Genomic DNA, 25,178 nt, shown 5'->3' on the forward strand with positions numbered 1-25,178 from the left:
AAGGCCAATTAATTTCCCAGCATAAGGAGAGAGAGGTATGATTGATTCTACTGCAGTATTCATGAACGAACACTGACTTGAGCGTCGGAGTGTTTTCTTGCAGGTACCCCCCCCCTCACTCAATGGCGATAATAAAAAATAGTGTTCGACTTCTCAACATAAAAATAAAAAATTACTTGTTGGAAAATCCGAAATTTTCCACTGTAACATACACACAACATACCATCAACAGAAGCAAAAATATCAATACATAGAATAGAAAGGTTTGAACAATGGAAAATTGGCAAGAAACACACAATGGAAATTAAACACAACAAATTTTGGTTAAAATGGCGCCACGTCCTACGTTTTAGGGACGGACTATTCAATTGGACAAGTGCTCCACATACGTGTTCGAAACGAGGGCCCAATAATATCTCATACCGTGTTCGAAACGAGGCTTAAGTGGGTCTATATGGGCCCAATAATACATCGTACCGTGTTCGAGTGGGCTTTATACGGCCTTATAAGTAGAACCCATAGCCAAATGAGGGCCTCATGTTCATCCGGCCCAATATCACCGATTGAGACCAACGACGAACAAACAGAAAACCTACTAGAACGACGTCGTCTGCTCAAATCTTCCCTTTATAATGACAGCCAGAAAAAACCCTAGCCAAACCCTAGGAGAGCGAAAATGAAGTACAATCCCCGCGTCACCAGCTCTAGGCGGAAGAACCGCAAGGCTCACTTCACCGCGCCGTCGAGCGTGAGGCGGGTGTTGATGAGCGCGCCCCTCTCCTCAGACCTCCGCGCCAAGCACAACGCCCGATCCATGCCGGTGCGCAAGGACGACGAGGTCCAGGTGGTGCGCGGGACCTACAAGGGCCGCGAAGGCAAGGTTGTCCAGGTGTATCGCCGAAAGTGGGTCATCCACATCGAGCGTATCACCAGAGAGAAGGTCAACGGTTCCACAGTCAACGTCGGCATCAACCCATCGAAGGTGGTCATCACCAAGCTCAGGATCGACAAGGACCGCAAGTCTCTGCTAGACCGCAAGGCAAAGGGTCGCGCCGCTGCGGACAAGGACAAGGGCACCAAGTTCACAGCTGAGGATATCATGCAGAACGTTGATTGATTTCATTTTGGTTTGTGTTTTTGTTAGTAAGATTAGCGACAGTCAAATGAGCTTTTATTGTCAGCACTTGAATTTTCATTATGCATTGATGGATTTGGCGTTTAATGATCTCTTTGAGGGTCTTTTGAGGCTTGGATCTTGTCCTCTTTTTTTATGCTGTGGTATTCCTGGAAATAGTTTTGGATTTATTTATTTATTTATTTATGCCTATATTATATGCTTTCATTTTGATTTTGATTTTGATTGATTGCTGGTTTGTGATTTCCCTGCTGATAGTTTTTTATTTTGCATCATACATATGTTATTCCAAATGAAGGGTTGTATATTTATTGTGTTCAATACCAGTGTTATATGCTTGGTCTTGCATATGAGAAGAGGGAAGGGGGTGAATTTACAATGTAATATAGGCCTTGTTATTGCATATGGACTAGGGTTTTTGCTGCATTGATGATTTTGCCTTCCAATTGAGATTTTGGTTACTCTAGGACTTGATTTGACTTGGTTTAGCTACTCTATGTGTGTGCAGTAAATCACATCACGGATCACGGATTCACTGCACATAATGTAATGACAGCTCAATATCATACTAAAATGAAAGTAAACAAATGCCGTGAGTGAATTCGCTGACTTCCATTTTAGTATGATATTGAGCTGTTATTACATTATGGGCAGTGAATCCGTGATGTGATGTATGTGGGTTTAATTGTTCTTATAGATACTGTAGAATAATAATGTGTAAGGTGTTTCAGTTTTTGGAGCCATCAAAGGATAATTTTTCATGGTCTGTTCTCTGCGTTACAGTTGGTTCTAAGTTTGTCCAACAAACTCGTCTCTTCCGTCTTAGTAAGAGTATACATTACTCACTAGAAGTGGTTGATTACTTTCTCGTTTCTTCTTAGTAAAATTATACACGTCTTGTGGCATGTTCCTATTACTGTCAAATGATGAGTGCTTTATGCTCTTGAAAATTAAAACAAAATTTCTGTTTGTGGTGAGCATTTCTTTATAGTCGTGGATTCGTTGTAGCTTCAAAATGATCTTGAATTAGCAAATCTTGGTACTTTATCATCAGTCTGCATAAATAATTGTGTTTGCTTTCTCCAATCTATAAGTATTTCACCTCTCTATCTCAATCTCACTCATCGATGCATCGTTGTATGTTTTGCCTTCTGAAATTCGTTGTTTAGTTTTCACCTCTGGTATTGCTTGTATCATATAATATTCAGTTCCCTGTTGGATCATTTCCTTGCTGTTTATTGAGATCCTAACTTGGTATGATATTCAGTTCCCTGTTGGATCAACTTTTTGTAGGATTATATTATTCTAGGCAAGTAACAGATCCTACTACGCATTTCTTTCTAGCTCGCTCGTTCAACCCCCTACTTAAATTTGTCTAGTTCACCCATCTCATTCTCCGTAGATATGCCCCACTCAGCAAATCCCTTGCTCTCAGTCTGCTAGGCACAACTTACGCCCAACGGCTAATCCGACTGTGTAGATGGCTCGCGACTGCCGATAAAATAAGACATATTATGAAATTTGAACATGCATTGAGCACGGCTGTTTGCAACTCAACTCTCCCTAGCTATTCCGAACTAATTGATTTGAGTCTTCACCTAACACTTGAAACGATGACCACAAAGAGTTTAACTTGTATCAGTATCCCAGTTTATTTATTTATTCATTATTTTTGTGTTTTTTTTAAGTATCCTAGTTGCTGATTCTTGCTTCTTAGCGTGGTGGCTGAGTTTGTTTATTGGTTCAGAATGTTGTTTTATGTCATACTTTGTTCCTCTCGTTCGACTTTTGGCATAGTTTCTTGTATTAGCAATAGGCTAATGCCACATATTTGAGATAAAGGCTTTATAAGAAACTAGAAAGAAACTAGAAAGAAACTATCCACAACTAGGGCAACGTATAGTTTGTTGGCAAGATCAATTTTGCATTCATAAAAACCATTGGCGTTACTTTCGGCAGGTGGATTCATTCAAACAGACAAGTGGCATATCACCTGGCACAACATATGTAAACAAATTCTCTATCAATCAGAATTCTAAGGTTTCTCCATACAACGAAACTAGAATGTGCAACGCCTTGGCGACCTACAGTTATAAGCCAAAAGAATATAGAGAAAAAGAACAAAAGGAGACCACGGTAGAGCCCGAGCATCAAACAATCCATCCACAGTGATCAAGGACTAGGAAACATGTTTCTGTGGAAACTAATTATTAAGTGCTCCTCTCAAGAGCCAGCCAAAAAATTGAACCAGGTATTACGTTCCAGCAAGGCATCATTAACGCCTAAAAATCACGGCTTGAGGGCAATGGCCACTCCAAACCTGGGATTTTTGTCCAGGGCCTTGGTGTCAATCTCCCCAGATATTGTCACCAACGACTTTGGTATGACCTCATGCTGCAGGAGGGCCCCCAGCTTTCCATGATTGTTGAGCTTAGCTTTCACTACAGTCAGAAGATCAATAGCATATGACCCTCCCACTGTGAAAGTGTTCTCGTTTGTGGAAAACTTTCTAGTGATCTCTCCCACAGTAGCAGTCCTCTTCAACACATCCAGAAAATGCACATAAGATGCTCTTATACTGTCTCCCTTGTCACCCCTGAGAGAGAGAGAGGGAGAGAAGATATCTGAATATTAAGACTAGAAAAGTTCCTACGGTTCTAAATAGTTACAACAAAAGTGAAAGAAACAAAAATTGCTTACGATAACAGAGTTTAAACTACAAACACTTACAGAATTATTGAAGCAGACTGGTCTGGTTTGTTCACGCTAATTCCAGCAGTGTACTTTGTAAAGTTTCCAGAAGTAGTGTCATAACCCCCTTCTGCACCAAATGCAATGGTTGGGGTACCAATTGTGGCTGAAAAATCAATGGCTGGCGATTGATTCAAGGCAACGGCTGTAGTGAAGGTTGCATGGTCATGGAAGTACTGAACCTCCAACTACAAAATAAAGGCCAAGTAATTATTATATCATTAAGCACAATTCCCAATATAGAGATTTATTAGTCTAAAGATCCCAGATTTTATACCTTGCCAGAGTTATGATCAGGTATTTTGAATGAAGCAATAGTCTTTGTTGATGGGACAATCTCATTGATCGTGAAGGTTGTTGAGATCTGCCAAATCGAGAGAGAAAAGTAGACATCATTAAAACAACAAGAATATTGCTTGTAATATATTCAACAAACGACGCAACCCACATTTGATTCTGTGTCAACTTTGACATCAACCACAGTGTTCTTGTACTTGTATTGTGTCACGATGTCCCCAGTGGAAAGTCCTCCTTTCTTCACCGCTGTTGACGTGAGGGCCTAAAAGGGGCAAAAAGAAGAGGTTTGGAACATAAACTTATATTATGGCTCAAATAAAAAGGAATAAACTCACAAGACAACTTCCAGGAAGAGACACAAAAAACCAACACTACTATAATCTCAAGGTTTACTTGATCTAAAAGAGTTGTACTTTCCACTATTAATCAACCTGAATACTAAGCAGCCAACAGTTTTATTGCCAAACTAACATTCTAACTCAAGCTTTTGAAGCTTCAAAAGGGTAAACTTAGGAATTTAAATCTGACCAGCATGGATCTTGAAGCATAGTAGGAAATGAAAACTATGAGTTGTAAACATGAATTCAAATAATAACTGTAATGCTAATAATAATAACAAATGATGGACACAACTCAACATAAGAAATAAGATATCCCTTCCAGCTCGCTACACAAGAACTGTAAGGATTGACACTTCAGGTGTCCACTTTCATGAAGCAAATACCAAAAGTATAGAAGGTACTACGAGCTTAAGTTTTGAAGCTTCAAAACAATATTGCTTAAATATTAATCAGGGTGAATCTTAAAACATAGTTGTGAGATTTAGCTTTTAATATCATTTTAAATAGTAACTAACCATATTCCCTGCACACAAAAGTCTAAACCTATAATAGAATGAGAAAAATAAAATAGCTGCACAGGGAGCGACAACAAAGAGTAACATCTTCCAAAACCAGGCAATCCGCAGTTAACAACACTGCACATGCACACATGAATAGGAGGAAGATTGAGGCATTGTCATGAGAGTAAATGATATTTTTTTTTACAAAAAATCCCAAAAGAGAAGAACTTCAAGCACAAAACGCATGAAAACTTGACAACCCCTCCCCCAATCCATCCTCTTCCATTTTTCAGGAAAAACAAAGATAAGGACATACATAACTGTTCAACAGCAGAAAGGACAAATTGAACACCAAAATTTAGTACTCCAACCTCAAAAGAATTTCTAGATGCAACAACAGTTTAAACATACTTATCAAATGCTTATTAAGTGAAAGTTGCAAAGCAAAAAAAAAAAACGTGAAATATAAAACATAACTTATTAAATAAACAATTATAATATAATATAAAAGTACTGAATGGGCATAACTGAGTTCCTTGGAGCACAGCTACAAATCACAGAATGACTCAATTATCAAATGCTTAAGACTCCATTTCGAACAAGATGATAAAAATAGCATACGGTTGCCAATATCATCTAACTAAGGAAAAAGGAAAAAAAAAAAAACACCGATCCAAACCCTAAAATACGATCCAAAAGGTACATTTCTCAATTATTCAATTAGATATACACGTTTTATGTGCCAGTGAGGCTAAATACATATCAAATCAGAGCTTAGAGTGCCTACCACACCGGCATCGCTGTAGGTGGAGACGGTGAACTTCTGATCGGAGTTGTAGTCCTTCGTTAGAAGATCTGCAAACAAAGCCAGAACGCAGCGTTTTCAACAGAAAATTACGTAATCGAGTCAGCGCATAACAGTACAAAGACGAAGAGGAGAAGTGAGTGATCAGTAGAAAAACCGATTCTTTACCTTTGGCTTTTTTGCCGATGTCGGAGAAAAGTCCAGGTCCCTTGCTCATCGTTGCAGAGACGGACAGAGAGAAAGAGAGAGAGTCTGTAATTTTGGGGAAGAGAGAGAGAGAGAGGTGAGGAAGCGAAAATGAAAATGCGAAGAGCTTTGCTTTGTCTATTTTCGTGGTGGCAAGTTTGTGCTCTTATCAACGGTTGTCATTGTCTCCTGCTGCCACGTCTCTTTCCAACCGTTGGATTTCAATACTCCAAACCTCAGGTACTTGGATTTCAATACTCCAAACCTCAGGTACTCCTTTCTGCTTCTTCTCTTCTTGATTTGTGGAATTAATTAGTTATTAATTTAGGGTCAAGAAATAAGAATCAATGATTTGATGATTAACTTAACAAAAAATTATCAGATGAATCACTAATATTTTAATTTTTCACAAAGAAACACACAGAAGTTAATTTTAAGAAAATTCGAGTCATAAATAGGATAATTTTAAGAAAAATATAAAATAGGGAAATTCATGGTACAATCTTCGTTGGGCTCACAGCCACATGAATGAAAGGCTAATCCAATTGAAAGCACTTTGGGCCTAAAAAGGAATTAAAGTCATCGGCCTGCTTGTAGAATTATAAAATGATACGATGGCAGAAGTTTTTGAATCAAATGAAGCAAAGCAATGCCTTATCAAACACGGCCATGTTCAAATTGAATTCCAATCCAAATAGGTCAAAGAGGATGTTTCTAAGGGAAAATAGGGATGTGGTGTTATTAATTGTTGTGTTAAATACGAGTGAATGACATGATGAGTAATAAATAGATACATACACGTATTATAATATGAGTGAATTGATAACACTACGTGATGGTGTGACGGTCACACTAAATAATTTCTCGTTTCAAAGTTGTCTATTTAACTAGCATGTCTAACTAACTACGAGTTGATATTTTAATTGTAAATTACACAAAGTTTGATGCTAAAGTAAGCATGAATCATGATTAATAATGTGTTAGGAGGATTATACACGTTTGAGAGATACCTCTTTGATCAATCTTATATGCATGCATAACGTGGAGTGGGAGATGCTGAAAATTATCGGACCAAATTGCCTCAACATTTCGCATGACCTTTGGTGCAACTGCAACTTTGTGTTTGTGACTTGAAAAAGTTGAAACCAAGAAAGATAACGTAGTCCTTGGGAAGGGGTTAGACTCTGGTTGCAGAAATTGCTGGCACTCTTCTTTTGCAAGGAATCAAGATTATAGTTGTTGCATCCCTTGAGGATATAAGAAATTAAGATGCGAACATGCGAACTCAGGCTTCCTTCCAACACTAGCTAATAGTTTATTTATTATTTTTAATTTTTAAAATGACTAAAAAACTTCTTAGTTATTTTATATGACTAATTTGTGGTCTCCTATCCTATTATAATCTTCATTTATACCGAGAAGCAAGCCATAGAAGATTATTATAAAGTGTATCCATGTGTGAAACATAAAAAGTCAGAAAACATCTACCATTAATCAATTATATTACAATTAAAATGACCATGTAGCTGCCGCTCATCACTTACATTATAGTTTTAAAAAATGGCCATACAATTAATAAACACTTCAATGAAAATGCTTCCAAATGACTAATACTTTGATTCATACTCACTTCCATTTTAAATTAATAAACATGTCATAAAAATTTCGAGGCAAAGTGACGGATAATGACGCTTCATTACTAAAGTTGGATGACATAATACGTGCAGCAGATAAATATAAAATTAGTGGGAGGCCTGTTGCGACTTGAGCATCCTATCTAAAAACTGTTGGAGAAGTTTCGGTCTTTTTTCTTTTTTTTTTTTTACTTCTATGAAAAAAGAGGTTCGAGTCGTCCCTAAGTCTTGAGTTCAGATCTCCTGTTCCCAAGTTACCTGTCTCCTATCTAAAATTTTGACACTTGTCTATACCTTTAACAGTACACAAACACCGTCAATACGCATAGAAAATACTGTAAAAATATCAAGTTTGGAAAAGGCCAAAAGAGGAAGAAATTTTTTAAAAGAGGCCAACATGAACAAAATTAACTTTATTTATTTTTAAAATTTCTAAGAAATTCTTGATATTTATTTTTTTATTTATCTTTTTTATTATTAAAAAAAAAAATTTATGACTAAAACCTGAATTTACTAAATAGTATTCAATAGGCGTCACAACGCTTCGTCTTCTCCCTCAACCATGGCAGTATGAAAACTTTGGGAGGAAGTTGTGGGTCTGAACCGGAATCTGTTGAAATTGTTATTATAATAAAATAGTGTCTTTAATCTTTTGAGAGGAAGTTGTGGGTTTTCAATCTGACATGGTGAGATTTGGTTGTCCTTCTTCATCTTGCGATTTTGAAGAAAGAGGGAAAGTGATGGTGCCACTGCAACTGCCATATCTTCTATACGAGTTAACGGAGTCTGCGTACTGTTTAGCAGATCTTAACTCCCAAGTCTTGGTCATCTTTTCTGATATACGCGTTGCCAACGCGGTTAGTACTAGAAGTCAGCTTTTTTAAATTTCCTTTCAATAACCTTCTTTTATCACATCGTGTGTGACTTTATGAAGACATTGCCATCACATTTTTTATTACTCTTAACAAAATGTAAACGTCAACTTTATTTTTTCTTAAATTATTGTGTTCGGTCTGATGTTTTAATTTTTGAAGAAATAATTGCTTGAAATCAAACTCTATATAATAACATCCAAAACTGGGTAATTTGAGAGTTGAGTGTTGACCCCGGTGATTGTTCCAAAAGACTAGGGAAGAGCAACAATGAACCGCCATTAGCTCCCGAGCCATGTAATTGTAATTCCCACCAGAATTTCGGATCCTCACTCGTTGTTTTCCTGGTCCTTGTTCTTGTTCTTGTTCCTCCACTCAGTCTCTCTTATTTTCGCTTACCCAATTGAACACAAAGCTATTCCATTTTCTTTTTGTCAAGTCCCCACCTCACTATCTTTGATCCTTCTCCGAAATGTCACTGAAACTTCCCTTTCTGAAAAGTGCTTTTTTCTACGCGCTTTGCTGTACTGCTCATTTCTGAACTTTGAAGCTACGCTAATACATACAACATCTATATATGTGTGTGTGTGTGTGTGTGTTTTATTCTGTAAGGAGATTGTAACAAATTAACTAGTTTAGTAAAAAGGTGAAAGAAAGGTAATGATGGAGAGTTATTTGCAAGAGTTCGGGGAAGTGAAGGCAAAGCATTCGTCTGAAGAAACGTTACAGAAATGGAGGAACCTTTGCAGCGTTGTCAAGAACCCGAAACGAAGGTTTCGCTTCACTGCCAACATTACCAAGCGTAGCGAGGCTGCTGCTATGCGCCGTACCAATCAGGTTTTTGTTTCTTATCTCTGCTGTGCCATTCTTCTTCTCCTTCCTCTTCTTCTTATTTAGAAGTGCCTTATCCTTATGTGCTGCCGGTGTATATTATATATTAATAATATGCTACGCAACTAAGGGTGTTATAACTCAAGTGGTCACGAACCTTTATCCCTATATTCGAGGAGGTTACTCTCTTCGATTCTTGATATCACTTGTATAAATACACAAAAATAAAAATAATATGGTATGCTATTTTTTGAATAAAGAGAACAGAACAGGGTTTTTTGATTAGCTGTAGTACATACTCTGTATTGAAAGACTTGGGTTACTAAACAAAGGGGAATATAAAAGCCAATATATTTAATAAGGGTAAACCTGGAAAATAAATACTAAATTGTGTGATGCATTAATGACATTGTTTTAAATGTAAGCAAAATGACACTTATCATGAGTAGAAGGGAGAAGGTTAGAAAAAAGGTTGCTAGCATTCCTCCTAAAGAAATTATGAAACCGGAAGTATCAGTACGATTACATAAGGAATGAGAAATATAGCATGCATGCTCTATATAACTAGGTCAAACGCGTCTTGGTTGGAGATGCTGTGAACCTAATATTCTTGAAAAATAAAGTCAACCCAATTCTTTCGATCATTCAAAAAAAAGGGCAGTTGACAGAATTGGATTTCGATCATTCAAATCAAATTGGTCAGTTTTCAGGTGGTGCAATTTTTATTATCTTCTTTGGTGGTCACATCAAATATGTTTGAATTTTGAATCCTCTGCCGCCATATTGACAAAATTGACTGAATGTTATGGAACTTCTAGATCATGTTCAACCTTATCTGTTATCTTGGAGAAATCTCTCAATGCTTAATGCAGTAATTGGTTATTATGGGTGTCTTGCTATAGTTCGTGGGGGTGCTATCAGTTCAAATTCTTTACTTGGGGAAGCAGTACTGCCAATAATTTCAAATTCATCCTTTTATCTCATCCTTTCAATTTCCTTTTGCTCAAAATTTTCGACCGGTACATGGTGTTGTGCTTAGTATATAGACTTGGTGTTGGGAGAATGAGATATAAGTTGCCATGTGGGAACTTAGAATACACTTGGTGATAGGAGAACAGAAATTTGCAATACCGTGGTGTGTTTCGTCCTCACCTCAAGAGATGACGAAGATGCTCAGATTACATTTTTCAACTTCAAATTCTTTACTTATTTATTGATTACTTTGTGGTTTGAATTTTGCAGGAGAAATTGAGGATTGCTGTTTTGGTTTCTAAAGCTGCATTTCAATTTATTCAAGGTCAGTCTCTTTGGCATTAAGTTAAACATTATGATACATACTACAAGGTGGTTCATGCTTATTCTAAATTCCTAATGTCTGCAGGTGTGCAACCAAGTGACTACGTTGTACCTCGGGAAGTTACAGACGCAGGTTTTCAGATTTGTGCTGATGAATTGGGATCCATCGTTGAAGGCCATGATGTAAAGAAGCTGACATTTCATGGTGGGGTAGCTGGTATTGCAGAAAAACTCTCCACATCAGTAAAAGATGGGCTCAATACCGAATCCGATTTGCAGACTCGCAGACAAGAGATATATGGAATTAACAAATTTACAGAGAGTGAACAACGGGGCTTTTGGATATTTGTTTGGGAAGCCCTTCAGGATATGACTCTTATGATCCTCGGAGTATGTGCTTTCGTGTCTTTGATAGTTGGGATAGCAACGGAAGGATGGCCTATTGGTGCCCATGATGGCCTTGGAATTGTTGCAAGTATCTTGTTGGTTGTGCTTGTCACAGCAACAAGTGATTATCGCCAATCGTTACAGTTCAAGGACTTGGACAAGGAGAAAAAGAAGATTGACATTCAAGTTACAAGAAATGGATACAGGCAGAAAATGTCCATTTATGATTTACTACCTGGTGATATTGTGCATCTTTCTATTGGTGACCAAGTGCCTGCAGATGGGCTATTTGTTTCAGGGTTTTCTGTGTTAATTGATGAATCAAGTTTAACTGGTGAGAGTGAGCCTATAATGGTAACTGCTGAAAACCCCTTTCTTCTTTCTGGTACTAAGGTCCAAGATGGATCTGGCAAGATGATGGTTACCACAGTTGGGATGAGAACCCAATGGGGTAAGTTGATGGCAACTCTGAGTGAAGGTGGAGATGATGAAACACCATTGCAGGTGAAGTTGAATGGAGTGGCAACCATTATTGGGAAGATAGGCCTTTTCTTCGCCGTTGTGACTTTTGCAGTAATGGTGCAAGGATTATTTAGTCATAAACTATCTGAGGGGACACACTGGAGCTGGACTGGAGATGATGCAAGGCAAATGTTGGAATACTTTGCTATTGCAGTTACAATTGTTGTTGTTGCTGTCCCAGAAGGGCTGCCACTGGCTGTGACATTGAGCCTTGCCTTTGCCATGAAGAAGATGATGAACGATAAAGCACTTGTTCGTCATCTGGCGGCTTGTGAGACTATGGGATCAGCCACAAATATTTGCACTGACAAAACTGGGACACTCACAACCAACCGCATGACTGTTGTAAAATCATGCATTTGCATGAATGTCAAGGAGGTGAGCAAACCCAGTGAAGCATCTAGCTTGTTCTCTGATCTGCCAGAGTCTGCTAAGAAACTTTTGCTGCAATCAATATTTAGTAACACTGGCGGAGACGTTGTGGTTAACAAAGAGGGAAAGCGTGAGATATTGGGAACACCTACAGACACTGCTCTATTGGAGTTTGGCTTGTCACTTGGTGGAAATTTCCAAACAGAGAGACAAGCTTCTAAACTTGTTAAAGTTGAGCCATTCAACTCAACAAAGAAACGGATGGGGGTAATCCTGGAACTTCCTGAGGGAGGTCTGCGAGCACACACCAAAGGTGCCTCAGAAATAGTTTTGGCCAGCTGCGAAAAGGTGATCAATACAAATGGCGAAATTGTTCCCCTTGATGAAGCATCCATCAACCATCTCAAAGTTACTATTGAGCAATTTGCTTGTGAGGCCCTTCGAACTCTATGTCTTGCCTATGTGGAACTAGAAAATGGTTTCTCTCCTCAGAATCCTATTCCTGTTTCTGGTTATACTTGTATAGGAATTGTGGGAATTAAAGATCCTGTTCGTCCCGGTGTCAAGGAGTCCGTTGCAATTTGCCGTTCAGCTGGTATCATAGTAAGAATGGTTACAGGAGACAATATAAATACTGCAAAGGCTATAGCAAGGGAATGTGGGATTCTCACTGATGATGGCATAGCCATTGAAGGCCCGGAGTTCAGGGAGAAGAACCAGGAAGAACTGCTTTCACTCATTCCTAAAATTCAGGTATTATCTCCATTTCCTTTTGAGTCACACAACCAGTTGGGTCTCCTTACTGAGTAAGGTTTACGAATCTGTGAGACTGAAATTTGAGTTCCTCTGTAGGTGATGGCTCGATCCTCACCTCTGGACAAGCATACACTGGTGAAGCACTTGCGGACCACATTCGATGAAGTCGTTGCTGTGACCGGTGATGGAACAAATGATGCCCCAGCACTTCATGAGGCAGACATTGGACTAGCCATGGGCATTGCTGGAACTGAGGTGAGTATATATAACTTTGCAGTATAATGCTTTGTATGATAGATATCTTCGCTTTTGTTGGTGTTTCTTAATCATGAAGAAAGCGTTACAGAACAGACCTTTAGCTAATCATACTCCCCTTCTTTCAGGTGGCTAAAGAGAGTGCTGATGTTCTAATCCTGGATGATAATTTCTCCACAATTGTGACAGTGGCAAAATGGGGACGTTCAGTTTACATAAACATTCAAAAATTTGTGCAGTTCCAGCTGACAGTTAATATAGTTGCTTTGATTGTTAACTTCTCCTCAGCTTGTTTGACAGGTTAGCATGCTCACATTTGATTTGTTGCCCACTTCTGTTATCAACTTCGACTTCCCATTCTTTTCATCATAGAAATCATTTCTCACTTCTGCTTGTGCTTTTGCACAAATTATTGTTCTTCAGGGAGTGCTCCCCTCACAGCTGTTCAGCTGTTGTGGGTCAACATGATCATGGACACACTAGGAGCACTGGCACTTGCAACTGAGCCTCCAAATAATGAGTTGATGAAGCGTCCACCGGTCGGAAAGAGACAAAACTTTATCACTAACGTTATGTGGAGGAATATTTTAGGGCAGTCTTTATATCAGTTTACAGTGATATGGCTTCTTAAGGCAAAAGGAACAGCAATGTTTGGTCTTGACGGACCAGATTCTCATGTGATCCTTAACACTCTCATTTTCAACACATTCGTCTTTTGTCAGGTAATCTTTTTCTAAAAGGTCTCATACTAATTCATGATAATTCAAAGTTTTACCCTCTTGGATGTTTACTGCTACACAAAATGTGACCTGGTTCTGGTCTGCAGGTTTTTAATGAGATAAGCTCCCGTGAGATGGAGGAAATAGATGTGTTCAAGGGCATACTGGATAACTACGTCTTCGTCGGAGTCCTCGGCTCCACAGTTCTGTTCCAAATCATAATTGTTGAGTTCCTGGGAAAATTTGCAAGCACAGCACCCCTCACCTTGGCACAATGGTTCATCACCGTATTCATTGGATTTTTAGGGATGCCAATTGCTGCTGGTCTAAAGAAGATTCCTGTTTGAACTACATAAAAGTAGGGGTTAGATTTTTCTTTTTCTTTGTTAAGAAAACAAAAAAAGTTAGGGAGTTTAGAAGCCTAAATTTGGAAACAGATCTCTTAAAATTCCCCATCCTGCAAAGTTGCATGAGATGATGAACCATTATTGGTTTGGTTGTTGTCTATAAGCTAATGAATAGAATTAGCCCACAGTAGCTATTCTACCCAAGCCAAAGTCTCCTGTTTAACTAAATCCAATTGAATGCAAGTTTTACATGGTGAACACAAGGTTGATCTCCTGTATCTTTGCAAGTCCTGTAATTCCTCAGACTGTATTTTCTTATCTTTATGTAACTAGTTTTCTGCTCTGGTAATGATTTCTTTAGCCTTTTTGTGTAATTCTCTTTTCTCTGCGCTACCTACTTGTGAATCGTCTCTCAGAGAAAAACTTAGCTGTCCCAGTACCCATTAGAAGATTACAGATTCATCCCTAAAGTGTAGTAATGCCATTTTCCCATGAACAAAGTTCCAATGCTGCTTCTCTAGTCAGTAAAGCAAGATACAGAAGTAAACACAATAGTCTTTTCGTCTAAAGGAATCTCTCAAGATTGCATGGCATTGGTATCATCTTTATCGCCTTCCTCACTGAACATGTACCGACTCTGATACTCCATCAAGTATTGTGTTGATCTCTTCACATCCAAAAGCAGATGGTAAACTCGGGTAATATCCTCCATCTCCACAATATTTCGCTTCCGCTTTTGACATGCCAACAATGAAGCTGTTATGAGATGGATAGCATACCTCAAGGGTGCATAGACACCAATCTTGGTCAACAAATGCTTTGCCTCTTCAAACACCTCAACTACTTCTTGGCATCGATGTCCAGAATCTTACAAATTTCATCCTCTGTATAAGGCCGGGTGGTAATAATAAGCAGGCAATCAAGGAGATCAATGGGAATCCCATGGGGGGATTTGTAATTTGTGCCTCTGATTGTAGTGATCCCTCTGTTGGTAGCAACAACTAACAACTAATATTGGAGCCATCTCATTCTCCAAAGCACGATTCAAAAATGAAAAGCACTCAAATGTCAAGCATGCACACCTCATCGATGAGGATGCCTGGAACAATCTCTGCCTGCCTTCCATTCCTCCCTCCACTCTGCTACTTTTGTGTCAATTTGTTCTTTCACTTCTGAACGGATTTCACCAGTATCACCAGTAACGAGAGCCAGAAATCCCTGTGTCCTGGAAGAGAGAGATATAATTATCAGAAAATGAAATATCATATTAATCCACAGCCAATTATGTGTCTAAAAGAGAAGGATTGCAATGGATACATTTTGAGTTTTTCTATTTAAATCCCGTAATTCTCTTTGTTTACCCCAGATTTTAAATTCACCTCAATTTCTAAATTCAAATTTTCACAATTTCTAAGAAAACCTCACTATCTTCCTAGACTAACCCTAAATACACATCCAACAGAAAAATAAAATAAAAAATAAAAAAACTCATCAACCTCACACCCCACACCCCACTATCAAATGAAAGCTCTTTCCAATTTTCAATACGATCTCGATATGGATTATACCAATCAAATGCTTGGAGGTTGGAATGATTAGAAATGTTTATAGATTTGGACCCTTACACAGACCAACATTCATCATTCTTGGCGCACAGAACACGGTAAAGACTTTGAATCTTTACCAACAACATGTTTGTAGATTTTCAGATCAGTTAGAGGAAACGAACAAGTCATTTTTACATGATCATTCGACTGATGGTAGGATAGCCAGGCACAGCACAAGCACGAGATGGACTATGCTCATAAAGAAGTGCCGCGGCTCCTATTTTTTCAGGAAATAACAGAGCAATGGGCTCTGTTTTTGGTAACAAAGAGCTGTTGGCTATCCTTATATGGCTCTTTATTTAACCACAACAAAAATTACTTGCTTAATTTGAAGAAGAGTGGTGGAGTGTGTATATAGATGTACTAAGGTTAAGTATTAAGTTGGATGACATTTTTTGTCTTTTTACACAATAATAAAACTTAAGAGCTTAATGATTTAAGTATTGAGGTGAACACAGAAAAATATGGGGTTTAAATAGAAAAACTCTACATTTTATAGAGAAACCATAAATAAATAAGGACTAAAGCAGGCAAAGCCGCAAAGTTATCATGCTACTAATTCTAATACCAATCCAAAATTTATAAAAGCTTATAGATTGATAAATATCTTGAAATTCCCTAAAGCATTAAGATTTTTACATGCATGTGTGTGTATGAAAGAAGGCATCTATACTTATCACATCAAAGCTTAACAACCAGAAAAACTAAACGTTCGATAATAGAGAAAAGAGAGATGGAGATAGAGACGGAGACGAAGAGAAGAAGAAGAATTTAGAAAGAAAGAAGAAAGAAGAATGAGAGAGAGATGGAGACGATGGAGAGAAGAAAGAAAAGAATTTAGAAAAAAAGAGAGAAAGGAGGCATGACAGAGGGAAGAGAGGGACAGCGATGCAATTGTCCACAGAAAATAATTTTTTATATTACTTTAATGACAGATGGAAGAGTGTTACATGCGTCTAGCAAGTATGGAAATACTTGCTTTTGAGCGATTGTTAATAGCATTCCTCATCCCCTTTATATATTGATTGGAAAGGAAAAAACAAAACAGAGAGGTATTGGGCTTGGGTTTGCAGCATCAGTCATATATATGTGGGCTTGCAGCCGGGTCAGGTTTTCATGGGCTCAAATGGGCCCGGCCTATGGTCTGGTTGGACTTTAGACACTTTAGTCCAAGTCCAGCTTACTGAACAACTGGTTGGGCAAGTCCATAGCCCACAACGGGCCGGGCTGAGTTTTTTCACAATGGACCAAGCCAAATGAAAATCCCTAACTTCAACCCAACAACGAGAACATTTTAGTAATTATTACCACTTCTACCCAAATTCCATATGATTTAGTAAACAACTTGAATAGGAATCCGGAATCAAACTATTCTCAATCTATATGGTTTAGAAAACAACTTCAATACGAATTCGAAATCTAATTCTCCTTAATCCAACTCCTCCTCAATTCAATTTATCCTAAATCCGATTACAGATTAGTAAGCTAACGGGGTCTAGCTAAATGAAAAAGGACCTTGACTTGCAGACTGGAGGTCTCAGGTTCAAACCCCCATGACATCTTAATTGTGTACGTATGCGTGAGAAACCTTCTTATTTGTAGTTTAGATTATCGCTTGTACTAATAAAAAATATGTAAGTGCACGTCTCATAATGTTATTTGTTCAAATAAATATGGTTCGAAGTGAGCTCAAATTTGAATGGATAATAGAATGACACATCATTTGGTGAAAAAATGTGTTGTTATATATAAAAAATTTAATATTTGCTTAGAATTTTTTATTACACAAAGGGTCAAAACTGGAATTGAATGTAATCTCCAGTCATATTGTGGAGTTTGAATTTTATTTCATTTCATCAATAAAAATATTTGTACTACAAGAATACTCTAAATGTATATGTACACATCTCATAATGTTATTTGTTAAAATAAATATGGTAGTGAGCTCAAATTTAAATGGATGACAGAGTGGCATCATTTTGGTGAGGGTATTCTGCTGAATTGCCCCCTGAACTTGTACATAATTCTCAACTTACCACCTGACCTTTTTTTTTAGCGAATTAAAGGCTCGAATTAAATTTTATTATCAATGTTACCCCCACCGTCAAAATTCGAACATTTCATCCATTAGTCCGTCTATTTGACCCACGTTGACGTTTGATTGAGGGTTATTTTCGGCATTAGGCGCGGATTGAATTAGCAACCTCTCCTCTCTCACACACTTCGCACTTCTCTTTCACATTGGTAGGGTAGGGTTAGAAAGGGACCGGAATTTGGGCGGGAAAAAGGACGAAATCTAAGGTTGGAATCGAGGGAATCTGAAAGCTTTTTCATAAAGGTTCTTTTGGCTCTGTTGATTCGACGCAGCATGAGTCTGGATGTGTTGCCTTTGCAGGTGCAGAACAGAGGGCCTCCTCCCAAGTACAGTAAGTAATCGATTTTCCCAATTTGAAATTGTTTAAGCTTGTGTGGTCCTTGGTGTCGGTTGTTTGCACATTTTGTGGTGTTGTCTGATATGCTGTTTTGAATATGAAACACTTGTGGTCCCAAAGCATTTGTGTTGTTTTGTCTGCATAATTATCGGTGGACCTGAGTGGATTTGAAGTTTAGAATGGTAGTTGGGCAGTAAAGAAAAGTTGGTGTGGTAAAATAGTGGTTTTATATATAATTTTCTATTTTTTTTAGGTGATCCAGATTTGTTCTCCCTAGAAATTCACCATGGAGGTTATATTTCAGAGGGGAAGTATGTTCGGGGTAAGGTTACTTGGGCAGACAACTGTAATGCTAACCACCTGTCAATGCTTGACCTGTTTGATGTTGCTATCTCTCTAGGATATGACCATAAAAAAATACAGTACCACTACTGGAACAAAAGAAGGGGGTTTGTTCCAATTGAAGTAGATGCCCATGTAGTTGAGTTTGTGGAGTATACACCTACTTCTAGAGTTCAACCTTTATATCTCTCATATAAGAATCAACCGCATTTCCCAGAGAGCCAGGCATCTGCATCTACTCCACAATTGGGGTTGGAAGTAGAAGTTGAAACTGAAATTGATGTTGGTGAGTTGGGGAACCAGTTTGTAGAAGTGGATGTTGATTTAGATGATGATGGTTATGATGAGGTACATAAGGAGGGAGATAATGAGGCAGATGACAGGGAAGATGATGAGGCTGAAGATGATGATAGGGTAGAAGAGGCTGAAGATGATGATAGTGTAGAAGAGGCTGAAGATGATGACAGTGAGACAGACATTGAGTTGATTGACTCCGAGTTCGAGCAGTCAGATGAAGAAGGGTTGAAGACAGTCTTGGAAGAGGATGATAACTTGTTTGATAAACATGTAGTTGATGAAGAAAATGATGAATACAATGAAGAACCTGGTGAGGTTGACAGTGAAGACTACAATACCGACGATCTTGTAAGTCTTGATGAAGAATCTGATGAGGGTGAAGGTGTGAAAAACCGTAGTCGCAGAAGAAAAGCTCCTAGATTTAAGCAGTTTAGAAGAGAATCTGATTTGCTGAAGCCAACATTTCATTTGGGAATGGAATTTACCAACATGGAGCAGTGTAGGGAAGCAATAAGGTATTATGCAGTTTCATGTGCAAGGCCATTGAAGGGGGTGAGGAATGATTCGAATAGGGTGAGGCTCAAATGTGAAGGAGATAAAAAACAAAAGGTTCCATGTCCTTGGATGCTATATGCTTCTCATGTGGGGAAAGGTCCAAGTACAAGGATTAAGACATATGTTCCAAGGCATACATGTGGAAGGAGGCAAAGAACCAAGTATGCCACTTCATCATGGCTGTCTAAGAGGTTTGATGAGGAGTTAAGAGATTATCCCAATATGAAAGTGACAGATTTCATGAAGTTAATAAGGAAACATTATGCCATAGATGTAACTGAGGCTCAAGTTTATAAAGCCAAGAGTTTTGCAAAAAAGAGAATTCAAGGCAGTATTGAAGAGCAATATGGTAAGTTGTGGGATTATTGTGAAGAGTTAAAGAGCAATAACCCTGGAAGTACTGTTATTGTGAAAACTGAATTGCAAGGTGAGAATCCTATTTTCAAGAGGATTTATGTATGTTTTGGAGCACTTAAAAAAGGATTTGTGGAAGGATGTAGACCAGTGGTGGGTTTTGATGGGTGCCATGTTAAGGGTTCTCATCCAGGACAGATTCTAAGTGCAGTTGGGATTGATGGAAATAATGGGATGTATCCAATTGCTTTTGCGGTTGTTGAAGTTGAAAATACAGAGACTTGGGGTTGGTTCTTTGACATATTCTTTCAAGATGTAGGTATTGAAAATGGCAATGGATGGGTTTTCATTACTGATAAGCAAAAGGGTTTGGGGAATGCCCTTCATGCTTTGATGCCCAATGCTGAGCACAGGCATTGTGTGAGGCACTTGCACAATAATTTCAAGCTTGCAGGCCATACTGGTGCAGCTTTCAAGCAGAGGTTGTGGGCAGCAGCTAGGGCAACAACAATACCTGTATTTGAAGCTGAAATGGAGCAGATGTTGGGTCAATCTCAGGCAGCTTATAAGTGGCTTCAGGAGAGAGCATGACAGGACCCGACCCAATTTCCACTTTGGAATTCGAGCCAAGTCCTGTGCGTGTCCGACACCTGGCGAATGTCGGGCACAAATGACCTTTTTACCCTTCTTATTTCAATATCGCTTTAAAATTTCCTTAGACTTCTGCCGAAAATTCGGCAGAGTCTCCCCTGTATTTTGACTAATCCCAAAGTTTTCCACCTGTTAAACAAGCTAATGATTCTTCACCAACTGCCAGAATAGTCAATCAACCAATTTCAACTCTAAGCACTACATTTCCATCTGGATATCGAAGCGTTCTTTGAGTCCCTCAGGGTTGTGAGGATTTCTACAATACCATACCTGGTTTGAGACATGGAAGCTAAGAATGGCCCGGTGGTGGATCCCGCGTACTTCTACGGCCTGGGGGCGAAAAACAAGTTGGAAATGTGAGTGGACAAAAATAATGTTCTTCAAAACAATTTTCATAACATAATATCCCCCATTGTAAAAAGAAAATTTAGCTAAATAAAATTGAATACGTACTTTCTACACCAAGCATATTCAACTCAAGGCATTCTATATCAGTCATATTCAAGTTCGAAAGTTTCATACAAAACCACTGAAATCAAAGCTTTCATAAAAGTGCTGAAATCAAACGTGTATAAAAACTCTGTACTCAAACCTTGCATAACTGAACAAATATAAAGGTATCTATGCCTGAAAAATCAGAAAAGCTGATATAAAATAACTGAAAATCATAATTAAATAAAAGAAACTCAAAATCCTTCGAAAATACCACCAGTTTGTACCCCTGTCATATCCGTCAATTCCCTGGCAGATCTCGGGCATCACACAGGCTACCCGAGCCGCAAACTGGCGAAATCAGGGGACTATGATCAGCCTGTCCCGCCGGCAGATTCCTCGATGACACCAAGTCGGCTCGAGTCGCTCTGGCAGGATGCAGGGGACCGTAGTCAGCCTGATCCGCAATCCTGGCAGGTCTCCGGGACACAGAGTCAGCCGAGCCGCAATCCTGGCAGGTCTCGGGACACCAACTCTGCCGAGCCGCAAATCCTGGCACTCACGGTCCGAGCGTCCCCGAAACTCGTGAGGCAAAGTCAAGTGCATTGACTGAACTATAATCAGACTGGATGTCCGTAGACATCGGTCCGACTCTGGGTAATCACCATAAAGAAAATGGGTACGAGGTGGGTTTAAAATAAAAGCCTTTAGAAAAATCTAAATAACAACTGAAATCACAAATTGTGCTGCTGTCTCATCTAATTTCAACCTCAAACTCTGTTTCTATAACTGGTGAATAAGCAGCACAGATTTATAGAACTGTTACTGTACTGATCATGTTCCGAACCGTAATAAAACTTACTTAATATCAAATAAAGAAACTTATTCAAATAAATTCATCTCTAAAAACTTATTTATATAAAATCAATATAAACTCATTTATAAAACTTATTTACATAAAAGCACATCAAATCATTCATGAAATCTGATTTATGAAAGAAAGGCCACTCACAGATGGTCCAAGCTACTGCGACCCTTCGAAGGTCTCCTTTGCAATTCTGTCGGGTTCCTGGTGCCTTACTCGATCGATTTGGTGGAGAAACGAAGGAGAATTTCGAGCTGGAAGTTTGGGTAGCTTCGGACGAACCTCCGTCGTAAAACACGATTTTCCTGTCAGCTCAGGGATGCCCCCGGGTTGAGGTCGGTTGGAGAAGGTAGGGGACTCGATGGCGGTTCCAACGCCACCGGTCCCTTGGCCATTGGAGCTCGGAGGCGGCGCCAGCACCCTCTGGAAGTCGGCGGCCCGTTTCGCGCAGAGTCTGGGTTTATATAGATGCAACTTCGAAATATTTACGGTTATGCTACTGAGACTCTTTTGACCATAACTTTTTCGTTACAACTCCGATTCGGCCCCACTCCGTGTCTATGGACTCCTTTCGCCGTGCTCTAAGCAATGTCGCAAGCGAAATTCCCAAATTCTTTCTCAATCAAAAAGTCAAAATTTCCCCTATTAAATAATACAAGGGCAAAATTGTCTTTTCGCTAAAAGATATTTTCCTTACTTTTTAGATATTTTCTTTCTTTTTAGATATTTTGTTTTGGGTTCTTACAGAGCAGCTGCTCATTGGAGTAGATCACACTTTAGTACAGTCCCAAAGTGTGATATACTTCTAAACAACTTGTGTGAGTGTTTTAATGCTGCAATTCTAGAAGCAAGAGATAAGCCCATTGTTACTCTTTTGGAGAGAATTAGAACCTACTTGATGCTTAGAATGGCTAGACTTAGAGAGACAGTGTGGCCCCATGAGGTTGGTCCAAGAATATTTGGTATTGTGGAGAAGAATTCAATTGAAAGTGGCCACTGCATAGCTTTGTATGCTGGTGGGGGGAAGTATCAAGTTAATAGCATGTTGGGAGCTATGTTTGTTGTGGATTTAGAAAGGCATACATGTACCTGCAGAAAATGGGACTTAAGTGGAATTCCTTGTCCACATGCCTTGGCTTCAATAGCAAAGAGTGAGCACAGCCCTCTGGATTTTGTGCATGCACTTTACAAAAGGCCGGCATATGATAGGGCTTATGAGGGCTATATATCTCCAATGCCTAGTCAAGCATATTGGAGAAAAACAGGGCATGTACCTATCAAGCCACCTGTTTATCGCATCCAACCAGGAAGGCCCAAACTTAGCAGAAATAGAGAAGCTGATGAAATACCAAAAGGGGCAACAAAACTTAAAAGGTATGGCATTGTAATCACGTGCCGCAACTGTGGACAAGAAGGTCACAATTTTGCTGGCTGTCCCCAACTTCGACAGGTTTTAATTGTTCTTAATTTGTTTGTTTACATATTTCCTTTTGTTGAAAATGGCTATGTTAACATGTGATTGGACTGTTTTTACTATATTAACATGTGATTTGTTGTTCTTGACAATGAAGGGGCAACCTAGAGGTAGAGCAAGATGCGGTAGAAGGGGAAGAGGAGCTGTGAGGGGAAGAGGTGCAAGGGGAAAAGGAGCTGCAACTGCTAATGGAGATGTTGATACTACAAGTGTCAATGCAAGTGGAACAACTGCAAGTGGAACAACAACTGTCAGAGGTGTTAAGAGAGGCAGAGGTGTTGTCGGTGAACAACAACAAACTCAGGCCAGACCAAAGTTTAATGTAAGTACTTGGATTATTGTGGTGTGCTTTGAATCAATCATTGCATTATTGAAGGCTTAAGGGATCTATGCTTGGAACAGGTGAAAAGAGGAGCTCAGGCCCCCTATGTCATAAGGAAGACCAATGTATTTGCTGATTCACAAGCTGGCCAAAGTTCACAAGCTCCTTCAGGACCTGCCCCAAGGTCACAAGCTCCTTCAGGACCTGCCCCAAGTAAACAAGCTCCTTCACAATCTGTCCCACATTCACAAGGTCCTTCACAACCTGCCCCAAGGTCACAAGCTCCTCCACAACCTGCCCAAAGTTCACAAGCTCATCAAGGTTCAAGTTCACAACCTCAACCTATGGTAACTTCTCCAAAAAGGCCTAGGTTAAAATCTCCAGCAAAACGTATAAGGCCATGGAGAGTTTAGTCAGCAATTTGAAGTGAATGGTTCAAGAGTTGTTATGTTTATTTTGGTGTTCTAGATCATCTTGGTTTGCAATCTATTTGCTAGTATATTGTTGAACTGATTTTGATATGAAGTGAATGGATGAAGATGTATTTTTGAAACTGAATTTGGACAAGCTTTTATGTAATCACATGTGAATTCAAATGTTGTATATTTTGGCCTTTGAAGTGCAGTTCATTTGGTGTGATAGTTACTATTTCAATGGTCAAAATGACAGCTTGCATTTTCATTCACCAAAACAGTTCTTACATTGTCAATTACACACCCTTTCTTACCCTTACAAAAAGTCAATCACCCATCTCTTTCTCACCATTACAAATTGCCAATTACCCATCTTTCTAACCATTACAAAATGCCAAGCACTCATCCCTTTCTAGCCCTTACAAAATGCCAACTACCCATCCATTTCTACAGCTGCCCATTTGTGCCTTTATCTTCATTCAAAATCAAGCACAAAATAACCCCAAACATGCACAATGACACCCAAAACCATGGGTTTTTCAGCTTCGAATTCCCTTTCTTTTTTTTCTGCTTCCAAACTGTTAATTCTCCTCAGCAGTCCTGGAATTATTTGCTTAGATCTATTGCACATAACAGGGTCACCCCACTCCCACATTTGACAACGTTTCTGCAAACCCACAGTTTTCAAAGGTGGAAATTCAAAACTGCAAATTTGAAACCCAAACTTCAAAATTCAACTCACCTGTGCACAAACATAAAATCTTTGTCCTGGATGTGAAGAGGTCCACGAAGTCTGAATTTTTGCAACCTTCCCACAGTAGCAGACCTGTGATGGCAACATCCATGGATTGCCATCTTCCAACTCTGAACTCCCTATGTGTGCGTTCGTCCTCATCTCTATATCTCTCTCTCTCTCTCTCAGCAACCTTCAATTTCGTTCTATTCCAACCTTCGATTTCGTCCTTTTTTCCGCCCAATTTCCGGTCCCTTTCTAACCGATTTCCACCAATGTGAAAGAGAAGTGCGAAGTGTGTGAGAGAAGAGAGGTTGCTAATTCAACCCGCGCCTAATGCCGAAAATAACCCTCAATCAAGCGTCAACGTGGGTCAAATAGACGGACTAATGGATGAAATGTTCGAATTTTGACGGTGGGGGTAACATTGATAATAAAATTTAATTCGAACCTTTAATTCGCTAAAAAAAAAGGTCAGGGGGTAAATTGAGAATTATGTACAAGTTCAGGGGGCAATTCAGCAAAATACCCTTTTGGTGAAGAAACGTGGTGCTATATAATTGAATTAGATTTTTTTTTTCTTATGATTTAGACAATCGCTTGTATATATAAAGAAAAAAAAAATTTGTTTTCACCAAAAAAAATTAAAAAATTAAAAAATTATAGCCGAATTTTATTTCAACCATAATTGCAAA

At 38.9% G+C, this 25,178-nt stretch overlaps 3 protein-coding genes across 3 annotated transcripts; 2 read left to right on the forward strand and 1 right to left on the reverse strand.

Annotated features, from left to right (window-relative positions):
* The first annotated feature begins 511 nt into the window (after positions 1-511).
* On the forward strand, positions 512-1,327 carry LOC117631551 (60S ribosomal protein L26-1-like). The gene has a single exon (XM_034364779.1). It carries the CDS (start codon positions 677-679, stop codon positions 1,115-1,117), a length of 441 nt encoding a protein of 146 aa, XP_034220670.1. The 5' UTR covers positions 512-676; the 3' UTR covers positions 1,118-1,327.
* Positions 1,328-3,081: 1,754 nt separating this feature from the next.
* On the reverse strand, positions 3,082-6,157 carry LOC117632413 (mitochondrial outer membrane protein porin 2). Its single transcript, XM_034365876.1, has 6 exons — positions 5,998-6,157; positions 5,812-5,879; positions 4,335-4,445; positions 4,164-4,250; positions 3,866-4,074; positions 3,082-3,731 (listed from the first exon to the last, which is right to left on the reverse strand). Exons 1-6 carry the CDS (start codon positions 6,044-6,046, stop codon positions 3,425-3,427), a joined length of 831 nt encoding a protein of 276 aa, XP_034221767.1. The 5' UTR covers positions 6,047-6,157; the 3' UTR covers positions 3,082-3,424.
* Positions 6,158-8,669: 2,512 nt separating this feature from the next.
* Positions 8,670-14,115, forward strand: LOC117630023 (calcium-transporting ATPase 2, plasma membrane-type). The gene is made up of 7 exons (XM_034362723.1): positions 8,670-9,358; positions 10,595-10,649; positions 10,734-12,682; positions 12,782-12,940; positions 13,069-13,240; positions 13,364-13,662; positions 13,767-14,115. The coding sequence occupies exons 1-7, from the start codon at positions 9,182-9,184 to the stop codon at positions 14,004-14,006; spliced, it is 3,051 nt and encodes a 1,016-aa protein (XP_034218614.1). The 5' UTR covers positions 8,670-9,181; the 3' UTR covers positions 14,007-14,115.
* The last annotated feature ends 11,063 nt before the right edge of the window (positions 14,116-25,178 follow it).

This window comes from Prunus dulcis, chromosome 6 (genome assembly GCF_902201215.1).
Source record: "Prunus dulcis chromosome 6, ALMONDv2, whole genome shotgun sequence".
In the NCBI taxonomy this organism is placed as follows: Eukaryota; Viridiplantae; Streptophyta; class Magnoliopsida; order Rosales; family Rosaceae; genus Prunus; species Prunus dulcis.

Bases quoted from the DNA above. Each gene is read 5' to 3' on its own strand.
- LOC117631551 (XM_034364779.1), top strand. From the start codon at position 677: ATGAAGTACAATCCCCGCGTCACCAGCTCTAGGCGGAAGAACCGCAAG.
- LOC117632413 (XM_034365876.1), bottom strand. From the start codon at position 6,046: ATGAGCAAGGGACCTGGACTTTTCTCCGACATCGGCAAAAAAGCCAAA. The intron at 5,880-5,997 runs GTAAAGAATCGG...CTTTGTTTGCAG, and splicing joins CATCGGCAAAAAAGCCAAAG to ATCTTCTAACGAAGGACTAC. The intron at 4,446-5,811 runs GTAGGCACTCTA...TGCCCCTTTTAG, and splicing joins CCTACAGCGATGCCGGTGTG to GCCCTCACGTCAACAGCGGT.
- LOC117630023 (XM_034362723.1), top strand. From the start codon at position 9,182: ATGATGGAGAGTTATTTGCAAGAGTTCGGGGAAGTGAAGGCAAAGCAT. The intron at 10,650-10,733 runs GTCAGTCTCTTT...TAATGTCTGCAG, and splicing joins TGCATTTCAATTTATTCAAG to GTGTGCAACCAAGTGACTAC. The intron at 13,241-13,363 runs GTTAGCATGCTC...ATTGTTCTTCAG, and splicing joins CTCCTCAGCTTGTTTGACAG to GGAGTGCTCCCCTCACAGCT.